This window comes from Salvelinus alpinus, chromosome 5, assembly GCF_045679555.1.
Source record: "Salvelinus alpinus chromosome 5, SLU_Salpinus.1, whole genome shotgun sequence".
In the NCBI taxonomy this organism is placed as follows: Eukaryota; Metazoa; Chordata; class Actinopteri; order Salmoniformes; family Salmonidae; genus Salvelinus; species Salvelinus alpinus.
The window spans coordinates 58565264-58577010 of NC_092090.1; the positions used below are offsets into that span (position 1 = coordinate 58565264).

General features: G+C 43.0%; 1 protein-coding gene across 1 annotated transcript in view; it reads left to right on the plus strand.

Moving 5' to 3' along the window:
- Positions 1-11251, plus strand: part of ksr2 (kinase suppressor of ras 2) — a 164247-nt gene extending 152996 nt beyond the window's left edge. Inside the window, exons 20-22 of the mRNA XM_071402511.1 lie at positions 5736-5870; positions 9995-10124; positions 10983-11251. Of these exons, the coding sequence (XP_071258612.1) occupies positions 5736-5870; positions 9995-10124; positions 10983-11129 (412 nt within the window). The 3' untranslated portion in view covers positions 11130-11251. The remainder of the gene's footprint in view (positions 1-5735; positions 5871-9994; positions 10125-10982) is intronic.
- Positions 11252-11747: the final 496 nt, after the last annotated feature.

Consider the following 11747-nt stretch of genomic DNA (forward strand, 5'->3'; position numbering starts at 1 on the left):
TGTGTGTGTGTGTGCGTGTGTCTGTGTGTGTGCATGCATTTGTGTGTGTGGGTGTTTTGTTCTCTATGCAGTACGTTTATGTGTCTATAGATTTTGATTGACATGTATGTTGAGATAACTGCTATACTTGACTGGATCTGATTTGTCATAATGGATTTTTGTATTGATTTAATTGCGACATCAATTACAAATATCTAGCAGTAGGTGTGAGATGCTTTCCAGCTAATGAATGTGAGAGGATTACACATGCTTTGTACTACTAATTATTATAATCAAAAAATATGTTGATTATATAACTGACTTGCATAGTGTGTTTTCAACAAGTTCGCACAACACAGTTTAACCCTGGGGTTGCGGAGGAGTGCATTGCATCACCATGGATGGAAGAGTATAGGTGATGAACAATAGTTGTTTATGTAAAATGAAGATGGATGGTTTCATAATGGCATTCTTATCAGCTCATTAAAACCATAAGCCTCTTTCAAACTAGATGCTGAGGAGTTGCTGTAGACAGACAGTTATGCAATGCATTGAAATTATACAACATGCACCTAGATCTTATCCTGTCTATTGTTCGTTCCCAGTGTAGCTAGCTCCCATTTCCCATTTTTTGCTGTGAAATCAATACTTTGTATAGTGAACATCTCCCACGACTAGACACAAGCAGAGAGCCATAGAGCATTCTGTTTATGGACAAAGGCAGACTAAGAATACTAAAGATTCTAAAAATAACATTTAAAGATTCTAAGATTTGTAAAGACTTTGTGAATCACTCTGCTCATTGTGTTAGGATGGTTTTCAGGAACTGTTGGTACCACAATGCAGAACAAAGAGAAAACCTGGAGATGGTTGTTTTAGTATTTCATCTTGTGCTAGTTGACTTGCAGTGTACAGTTGTGGCCAAAAGTTTTGAGAATGACACAAATATTAATTTTCACAGTCTGCTGCCTCAGTTTGTATGATGGCAATTTGCATATACTCCAAAATGTTATGAAGAATGATCAGATGAATTGCAATGAATTGCAAAGTCCCTGTTTGCCATGCAAATGAACTGAATCCCCAAAAAACATTTCCACTGCATTTCAGCCATGCCACAAAAGGACCAGCTGACATCATGTCAGTGATTCTCTCGTTAACACATGTGTGAGTGTTGACGAGGACAAGGCTGGAGATCACTGATTGAGTTCGAATAACAGACTGGAAGCTTCAAAGGGAGGGTGGTGCTTGGAATCATTGTTCTTCCTCTGTGAACCATGGTTACCTGCAAGGAAACACGTGCCGTCATCATTGCTTTGCACAAAAAGGGCTTCACAGGCAAGGATATTGCTGCCAGTAAGATTGCACCTAAATCAACCATTTATTGGATCATCAAGAACTTCAAGGAGAGCGGTTCAATTGTTGTGAAGAAGGCTTCAGGGCGCCCAAGAAAGTCCAGCAAGCGCCAGGACTGTCTCCTAAAGTTGATTCAGCTGTAGGGTCGGGGCACCACCAGTACAGAGCTTGCTCAGGAATTGCAGCAGGCAGGTGTTTGTGCATCTGCACGCACAGTGAGGCGAATAATTTTGAAGGATGGGTTGGTGTCAAGAAGTGCAACAAAGAAGCCACTTCTCTCCAGGAAAAACATCAGGGACAGACTGATATTCTGCAAAAGGTACAGAGATTGGACTGCTGAGGACTGGGGTAAAGTCATTTTCTCTGATGAATCCCCTTTCCGATTGTTTGGGGCATCCGGTAAAAAAGCTTGTCCGGAGAAGACAAGGTGAGCGCTACCATCAGTCCTGTGTCATAACAACAGTAAAGCATCCCGAGACCATTCATTTGTGGGGTTACTTCTTAGCCAAGGGAGTGGGCTCACTCACGATTTTGTCTAAGAACACAGCCATGAATAAAGAATGGTACCAACACATCCTCCGAGAGCAACTTCTCCCAACCATCCAGGAACAGTTTGGTGACGAACAATGCCTTTTCCAGCATGATGGAGCACCTTGCCATAAGGCAAAAGTGATAACTAAGTGGCTCGGGGAACAAAACATCGATATTTTGGGTCCATGAACAGGAAACTCCCCAGACCTTAATCCCATTGAGGACTGGTCAATCCTCAAGAGGTGGACAAACAAAAACCCATAAATTCTGACAAACTCCAAGCATCGATTATGCAAGAATGGGCTGCCATCAGTCAGGATGTGGCCCAGAAGTTAATTGACAGCATGCCAGGGCGGATTGCAGAGGTCTTGAAAAAGAAGGGTCAACGCTGCAAATATTGACTCTTTGCATCAACTTCGTGTAATTGTCAATAAAAGCCTTTGACACTTATGAAATGCTTGTAATTATACTTCAGTATTCCATAGTAACATCTGACAAAAATATCTGAAGCAGCAAACTTTGTGGAAATTAATATTTGTGTCATTGTCAAAACTTTTGGCCACGACTGCAGAATGTTTTCAATAGCCTCTATGATATCACTGCCTGCTAATGCTCACAATGGCCACAATAGGGCCTACAATTTTTCCGGTTATCGTTTGACGTTCTTGGCATCTCTCAGTGGATAAAGAAAGCAAAAAAACATGTTTTTGTTGCTGTTTTTAGATGGTACACCCACCACCTGGCTTCTTACTGCACACTCATTGGACCTTTTGTATTGTTATAAATACCCAGAACCCTCTCTTTTCAAAGTTAAATACATTTCTGAGAACAGATATCTTGGTGTGACGTGGGTAGCATCACTCGAGCCTCAGTCAGTTCTGCGAATTGTTTGTGTTGTTGTTAATTTACTTATTTCTGCCTAAATGTTTTAATTGGACGGCAAAATGGCTAGCTAATTAGTAGGACTGACAGAATGACAAGACAAGCATTTATCGACCGCCCCACTCTGAGCAGGAACATTATGTTCAATTCAATTCAATGAACTTCATCATCTGAATAACATGGCTGTTTGCCATAGCAGAGGAGGGGAGAGCATTGAGAAGCTGTACAAACAATCATGTCCCTGAATATTATCCTGCATACGCTGAGTGTACAAAACACGCCTGGCACCTACTACCATACCCTGTTCAAAGGCACTTATAAATCTCTTGCCTTGCCCATTCATCATCTTAATGGCATACATACAGTGCATTCAGAAACTATTCAGACCCCTTGACTTTTTCCACATTTTGTTATGTTACACCCGTATTCTATAAAATTGATTAAATTACATTTTTTACTCATCAATCTACACACATTAAATACCCCATAATGACAAAGCGAAAAAAGGTTTTTCTATTTTTTTCCCAAATGTATTAAAAATAAAAACTGAAATACCTAATTTACATAAGTATTCAGACCCTTTGCTATGAAACTCAAAATTGCATTCTGTTTCCATTGATAATTTTTGAGATGTTTCTACAACTTGATTGGAGTCCACCTAATTGATTGGACATTATTTGGAAAGGCACACCTGTCTGCATAAGGTCCCACAGTTGACAGTGCATGTCAGAGCAAAAACAAAGCCATGAGGTTGAAGGAATTGTCCGTAGAGCTCAAAGACAGGATTGTGTCGAGGCACAGATCTGGGGAACGGTACCGAAACATCTCTGCAGCATTGAAGGTCCCCAAGAACACAGTGGCCTCCATCATTCTTAACTGGAAGAAGTTTGGAAGAACCAAGACTCTTCCTAGATCTGGCCGCCCAGCAAAACTGAGCAATCGGGGGAGAAGGGCCTTGGTCAGGGGAGGTGACCAAGAACCCTGATGTTCACTCTGATAGAGTTCCTCCAGAGTTCCTCTGTGGAGATGGGAGAACCTTCCTGCAGCACTCCACCAATCAGGCCTTTATGGTAGAGTGGCCAGACGGAAGCCCACCTGGAGTGTGCCAAAAGGCACCTAAAGGATTCTCAGACCATGATAAACAAGATTCTCTGGTCTGATGAAACCAAGATTTAACTCTTGGTATGGAGTTACCAAGAGTTAAATAAATATGGTGCCAGGAAACCTGGCACCATACCTGGCGATATGACGATAGAAAAACATCTATCGGTTCATATTATGCTGTATCTTTTATTTCGTTGTGCCGCAAATCACGCTCTTTACGTCAATATTTTTTGTCAATTGGATAATGCTTTGTGTTCTTCCACACGTGCCATGGCAGCATCATGTGGTGGGGATGTTTTTCAGTGGCAGGGACTGGGAGACTAGTCAGGATCAAGGGAAAGATGAACCGAGCAAAGTACAGAGAGATCCTTGATGAAAACCTGCCCCAGAGTGCTCAGGACCTCAGACTGGGGCGAAGGTTCACCTTCCAACAGGACAACGGCCCTAAGCACACAGCCAAAACAACGCAGGAGTGGCTTCGGGATAAGTCTCTAAATGTGCTTGAGTGGCCCAGCCAGAACCCAGACTTGAACCTGATCGAACATCTCTGGAGAGACCTGAAAATAGCTGTGCAGCAACGCTACCCATCCAACCTGACAGAGCTTGAGAGGATCTGCAGAGAAGAATGGGAGAAACTCCCCAAATACAGGTGTGCCAAGCTTGTAGCATCATACCCAAGAAGACTTGAGGCTGTCTTCGCTGCCAAAGGTGCTTCAACAAAGTACTGAGTAAAGGGTCGGAATACTTATGTAATTTCTAAAACCCTGTTTTTGCTTTGTCATTATGAGGTATTGTGTGTAGATTGATGAGGGGGGAAAAATTATTTAATACATTTTAGAATAAGGATGTAACGTAACATGTGGAAAAAGTCAAGGGGTCTGAATACATTCTGATTGCACTGTACACAATCCATGTCTCAATTGTCTCAAGGCTTAACAATCCTTCTTTAACCTGTCTCCTCCCATTCATCTACACTGATTGAAGTGGATTTAACAAGTGACATCAATAAAGGATCATAGCTTCACCTGGATTCACCTGGTCAGCCTATGTCATGGAAAGAGCAGGTGTTCATAATGTTTTGTACACTCAGTGTATATCTCCATTATTGAATTGAGAACAGAATAGAATTGATAGAGTTATAATAGAATAGAATAGACATTAGAGTTAGAATATCATCAGATTCAGTTGGGAGTTAAATTAAACCATAGGCTTTATGACTCAACGGATTGTTAACTGTCATCATGACAATACTGTTACTATGAATACTCATGGGCTAGACTGGACAAATACAGTACCATTGGATGGACATACCCACACCAGTTCTCTACTGTGTTGTGTTAGAGAGCTGGCAGTGTGGCTGTCTGAGTGAGCACTCAGGATGCATTTTGAAGTAGTTGTGAATGTCATAATGATAGAGGGAGAGAGACAGCAAGAGGGAGGGAGAGAGAAAGAGAGAGAGAGATAGGCAGTTTGGAACATAGTGGAGACAGAGTGGAGAGATTGACTGAGTCATCAGGAATTAGAATTTCTAATGGGGTTTGATTGCATCCAGGATTTTTCAGTCAGGGTTCGTTTGGACTAACGGGTGAGGAAGGAAAGGACAGATTCAACCTTGAGACAAAATGCTGCTTTAATTCCATTCGATGTTTCCCAGTGTCTGAATGAACTATAAGCAGTTATTCTGTATTTAGATCAAAATTACATGGCACAAAAATGTAACACAGAAATGTTTAAACATTTGACAACAACTTCTGTGGAGGGATGAAATGTGGAAATCCTGAACAATTAGAAAAGGAAAATGGCCGTCCTAAACGTTGAGATAAATATGAACAATCATCACACATCACATCACAGAATTCAGACTGTGTCCTGTCTCTTTTCTGTAGCCGTAGAGAGGACAAACTGAGAATCCCCAGTGGATGGCTTTGTCACCTGGCCCCTGAAATAGTCTCTCAGCTCTCCCCTGAAACAGAGGAGGACAAGCTGCCTTTCTCCAAACAGTCAGATGTCTTTGCTTTCGGGTGAGTACAGCTACATCTCAAATGGCACACTATTCCCTATTTAGTACACTACTCTTGACCAGGGCCCATAGCTCTTCTCTTTGTTCTGAGGAGTGTTTTAGGGGCCTCTTTACTCTGATGGTTTTTCCAGAGTCTCTGTCTTGTTTTCATTGGATTTTCAAGCATGATTTTATTGAATTCAATTCAATTGAATCAAATGTATCCCACAAGGGGAAATTGGATTTGACACCAGCAAGACACATACTATGATGCTTTTTGTTTAGTTTTTTTAGGTCCTAATCCATCTCCTGGTCCCTCCCTGGATTTTGTGTTAAATTCTCTACAACAAAGCTTTCTTAGTGTCCAACAAGCTTTCTCTACCCTTAACCTTGTTCTGACCACCTCCAAAACAAAGATCATGTGGTTTGGTAAGAAGAATGCCCCTCTCCCCACAGGTGTGATTACTACCTCTGAGGGTTTAGAGCTTGACCTCATACAAGTACTGGAGAATGGGAGTATGGCAAGACGGTACACTGTCCTTCTCTCAGCACATATCAAAGCTGCAGGCTAAAGTTAAATCTAGACTTGGTTTCCTCTATCGTAATCGCTCCTCTTTCACCCCAGCTGAAAACTAACCCTGATTCAGATGACCATCCTACCCATGCTAGATTACGGAGACATCATTTATAGATTGGCAGGTAAGGGTGCTCTCAAGAGGCTAGATGTTCTTTACCATTCGGCCATCAGATTTGCCACCAATGCTCCTTATAGGACACATCACTGCACTCTATACTCCTCTGTAAACTGGTCATCTCTGTATACCCGTCGCAAGACCCACTGTTTGATGCTTATTTATAAAACCCTCCCAGGAGTCTTTCCTCCCCCTATCTGAGATACCTACTGCAGCCCTCATCCTCCACATACAACGCCAGTCACATTCTGTTAAAGGTCCCCAAAGCACACACATTCCTGGGTCGCTCCTCTATTCAGTTCGCTGCAGTTAGCGACTGAAACGAGCTGCAACAAACACTCAAACTGAACAGTTTTATCTCAATCTCTTCATTCAAGACTCAATCATGGACACTCTTACTGACAATTGTGGCTGCTTTGCGTGATGTATTGTTGTCTCTACCTTCTTGCCCTTTGCGCTGTTGTCTGTGCCCAATAATATTTGTACCATGTTTTGTGCTGCTACCATGTTTTGTTGCTACCATGTTGTTGTCATGTTGTGTTGCTACCATGCTGTGTTGTCATGTGTTGCTGCCTTGCTATGTTGATGTCTTAGGTCTCTCTTTATGTAGTGTTGTGTTGTCTCTCTTGTTGTGATGTGTGTTTTGTCCTATATTTAATATATACACTGCTCAAAAAAATAAAGGGAACACTAAAATAACACATCCTAGATCTGAATGAATGAAATATTCTTATTAAATACTTTTTTCTTTACATAGTTGAATGTGCTGACAACAAAATCACACAAAAATGATCAATATAAATAAAATTTATCAACCCATAGAGGTCTGGATTTGGAGTCACACTCAAAATTAAAGTGGAAAACCACACTACAGGCTGATCCAACTTTGATGTAATGTCCTTAAAACAAGTCAAAATGAGGCTCAGTAGTGTGTGTGGCCTCCACGTGCCTGTATGACCTCCCTACAACGCCTGGGCATGCTCCTGATGAAGTGGCGGATGGTCTCCTGAGGGATCTCCTCCCAGACCTGGACTAAAGCATCCGCCAACTCCTGGACAGTCTGTGGTGCAACGTGGCGTTGGTGGATGGAGCGAGACATGATGTCCCAGATGTGCTCAATTGGATTCAGGTCTGGGGAACGGGCGGGCCAGTCCATAGCATCAATGCCTTCCTCTTGCAGGAACTGCTGACACACTCCAGCCACATGAGGTCTAGCATTGTCTTGCATTAGGAGGAACCCAGGGCCAACCGCACCAGCATATGGTCTCACAAGGGGTCTGAGGATCTCATCTCGGTACCTAATGGCAGTCAGGCTACCTCTGGCGAGCACATGGAGGGCTGTGCGGCCCCCCAAAGAAATGCCACCCCACACCATGACTGACCTACCGCCAAACCGGTCATGCTGGAGGATGTTGCAGGCAGCAGAACGTTCTCCACGGCGTCTCCAGACTCTGTCACGTCTGTCACATGTGCTCAGTGTGAACCTGCTTTCATCTGTGAAGAGCACAGGGCGCCAGTGGCGAATTTGCCAAGCTTGGTGTTCTCTGGCAAATGCCAAACGTCCTGCACGGTGTTGGGCTGTAAGCACAACCCCCACCTGTGGACGTCGGGCCCTCATACCACCCTCATGGAGTCTGTTTCTGACCGTTTGAGCAGACACATGCACATTTGTGGCCTGCTGGAGGTCATTTTGCAGGGCTCTGGCAGTGCTCCTCCTGCTCCTCCTTGCACAAAGGCGGAGGTAGCGGTCCTACTGCTGGGTTGTTGCCCTCCTACGGCCTCCTCCACGTCTCCTGATGTACTGGCCTGTCTCCTGGTAGCGCCTCCATGCTCTGGACACTACGCTGACAGACACAGCAAACCTTCTTGCCACAGCTCGCATTGATGTGCCATCCTGGATGAGCTGCACTACCTGAGCCACTTGTGTGGGTTGTAGACTCCGTCTCATGCTACCACTAGAGTGAAAGCACCGCCAGCATTCAAAAGTGACCAAAACATCAGCCAGGAAGCATAGGAACTGAGAAGTGGTCTGTGGTCACCACCTGCAGAACCACTACTTTATTGGGGGTGTCTTGCTAATTGCCTATCATTTCCACCTTTTGTCTATTCCATTTGCACAACAGCATGTGAAATTTATTGTCAATCAGTGTTGCTTCCTAAGTGGACAGTTTGATTTCACAGAAGTGTGATTGACTTGGAGTTACATTGTGTTGTTTAAGTGTTCCCTTTATTTTTTTGAGCAGTGTATATTTTTTAAATCCCAGCCCCCGTCCCCACAGGAGGCCTTTTGCCTTTTGGTAAGGCCGCCTTTGTAAATAAGAATTTGTTCTTAACTGACTTGCCTAGTTAAATAAAGTTAAATAAAAATAAATAAAAATCCATCTTCCCTCCCAAATCATGTATGGAATGGTTATAATAACCAAGCCCAGGAGTCTTTCCAGGCCACCTGTCTGACCAGGAACAACTCTGGTATCCTAGTTATAACACTCCATGCTCCAGGTCAGCCTTTCCATTTATGTTTTTTTTTTCCGTCTGTGATCGTCACAGATGCATTTGCGTGGCTGGACCCTGCTCTGTTGACTCCTAACACAATTGCATTTTCAGATGCCCTCCCATATGGAGGGACTGTCACTGAATCAGTCTGAGGGGGACGGATGCAGCGTTCACACACGCTGGATGAGTCCCAAATGGCACCCTATTCCCTATATAGACCAGAGCCCTATGGGAATAAAGGGAGTAGGGTGGCATTTGGGATGCATCCACTGTCCAGCTGGTCTGTTGGTGCCTTAGTGTTACCTAGAGGTGACCCCTGAAGCTGTTTTACATATTCAACAATCCTCCATGTGTTTTTCTGTCTTGCCCCGAATGCTATTTTTATGCTACTCAAACCCGGGTCGTTGACATGGCAGTGGAAAGAAATGGCTGCTCATAATGCTAAGAGAGGATGCTGTGACGATGTTGATGACGTATGATTATGTGTTAATGGACTGTTTATCGGACCATTTACATCTAACAGGTTTGATATAAAGTTAGTTCCTTAGCATTAAAGGGTTGTTTCTTTAAAAAAAGCAAACTTGTGGTCTGTCTGTCAGACTCATTGTGGGGGCTTCTGGAGCTTTTAAATGGATTCAGACAACCACAACAGACATACAGTATAGAAATCCACGTTTAGATATTCAACTTGGTGTGATACCCCTTGTGTGTGAACATCTGTTGTAGTATTTTTGGAATAATGTCAACATTATAGGAAAACATTACATGCATACATCCAATCTCTCTGAGCAGGTGCTGGATATATATTTTTTAGAAGAGACGCGGCACCCCACATGGTATGCTACCATGTGGATTTATCTGTGACAAAGTTAAATGCACAATGCCATCATTTCCGTTTTGTAAACCATGGGATATTTCATACATCCGCTCCAACTGATTCCCCCCTGTACTGTCCCTGCAGCACTATCTGGTACGAGTTGCATGCACGTGAGTGGCCTTACAAGAACCAGCCAGCAGAGGTTATCATCTGGCAGGTGGGCAGTGGGATGAAGCCCAACCTCACACAGATCGGCATGGGCAAAGAGATATCGGTGAGTGTTCCTCATATACAGTAAACAGGTTGTACCACACTTCAGGTAGAAGTCGCTCAGTAGTTGTAGGTGTACATATTGTATGTCTATTGGCAAAGAGTTATCGCTGAGTGGTGTTCTTCGTAATACTGCACTGTTGACTGTTTTTCTTCACAGAGCGAAGCACCACACCTGGTTGTTTTTATGTGTGATCTGCATACTTATTTATTTGTATTTATTATGGATCCCCATTAGCTGCTGCCAAAGCAGCAGCTACTCTTCCTGGGGTCCAGCAAAATTAAGGCAGTTTATACAATTTAAAAAAACATTACAATACATTCACAGATTTAACAACACACTGTGTGCCCTCAGGCCCCTGCTTCACCACTACTACATAGCTACAGTACTAAATCCATGTGTATGTATAGTGTGTATGTTATCGTGTGTGTGTGTGTGTGTGTGTGTGTGTGTGTGTGTGTGTGTGTGTGTGTGTGTGTGTGTGTGTGTGTGTGTGTGTGTGTGTGTGTGTGTGTGTGTATGCATGTGTCTGTGCCAATGTTTGTGTTGCTTATTAATTCCCAGGTGTTCAGAATGAGCATCTTAATTCCTGGAATGTTCTTAGAATAAGACTAAATTATCATGTACACCTGTCTAGGCGATCTGGGATGTTTTCGAGTTTTCTGTTGGCTGTTGTTTTATTATTTGTGTTTTCTGAACCACTCCACACAAGAAGTTCTCTCACAGTGAAGAATACAGTTATCTGAGTCTGGTGGCATTCATCAATTTGTCCAGTTACACTTGTGGCTCTTTCGCTCCAGTGTTTCCTTTATCGACCTGGGTCTCTAAAGGGGAGTCTGTTCTGTCTCTTTCTCTCTCCAGGACATCCTGCTCTTTTGCTGGGCGTTCGAGCAGGATGAAAGGCCCAGCTTCTCCAAGCTGGTGGATCTGCTGGAAAAGTTGCCAAAACGGAACCGTCGCCTTTCCCACCCAGGGCACTTCTGGAAGTCAGCTGAGTATGTCAAATGAGATAGACGCTAAACAACAGCAACTTTTACTACTACGACACCTACCACTCACAAAACCACAACTCCCTTAGAGTGCACTGAATCCAAATACCAATCAATGAGTAAAACTGTCTAGACTACAGTATGTATCCTCATGGAGTGTGTGTGTGTGTGTGTGTGTGTGTGTGTGTGTGTGTGTGTGTGTGTGTGTGTGTGTGTGTGTGTGTGTGTGTGTGTGTGTGTGTGTGTGTGTGTGTGTGTGTGTGTGTGTGTGTGTGTGTGTAAGAATAGGTGCAGTTGACCAAGACCCCCTGAATCTAGACTTCTCAACATCCTCTGAAATCACATTTTTGGTTTATTGTTTAATCACATGGAATATATGTTTTATCTGATTACTCGAATGACCTGTTCAGTTTGTTTGTTAGCTTATTTATTTTGGAATGTCTTTTTCTCAATGTCATGTTTTTTTGTGTCATGAATCACTTAATTATCTATGGAAAATGCATTTTTATGAACAAATGTGTGTTTTGTGTTTTCTTTTCGGAATGAAATTGTTTTCATAATGAAAGTCATTATTTTACGAATTGTGAAATGTACATTTTTAAGTCATTGTCTTGCCATTTCCCTTGTATGTCAACTG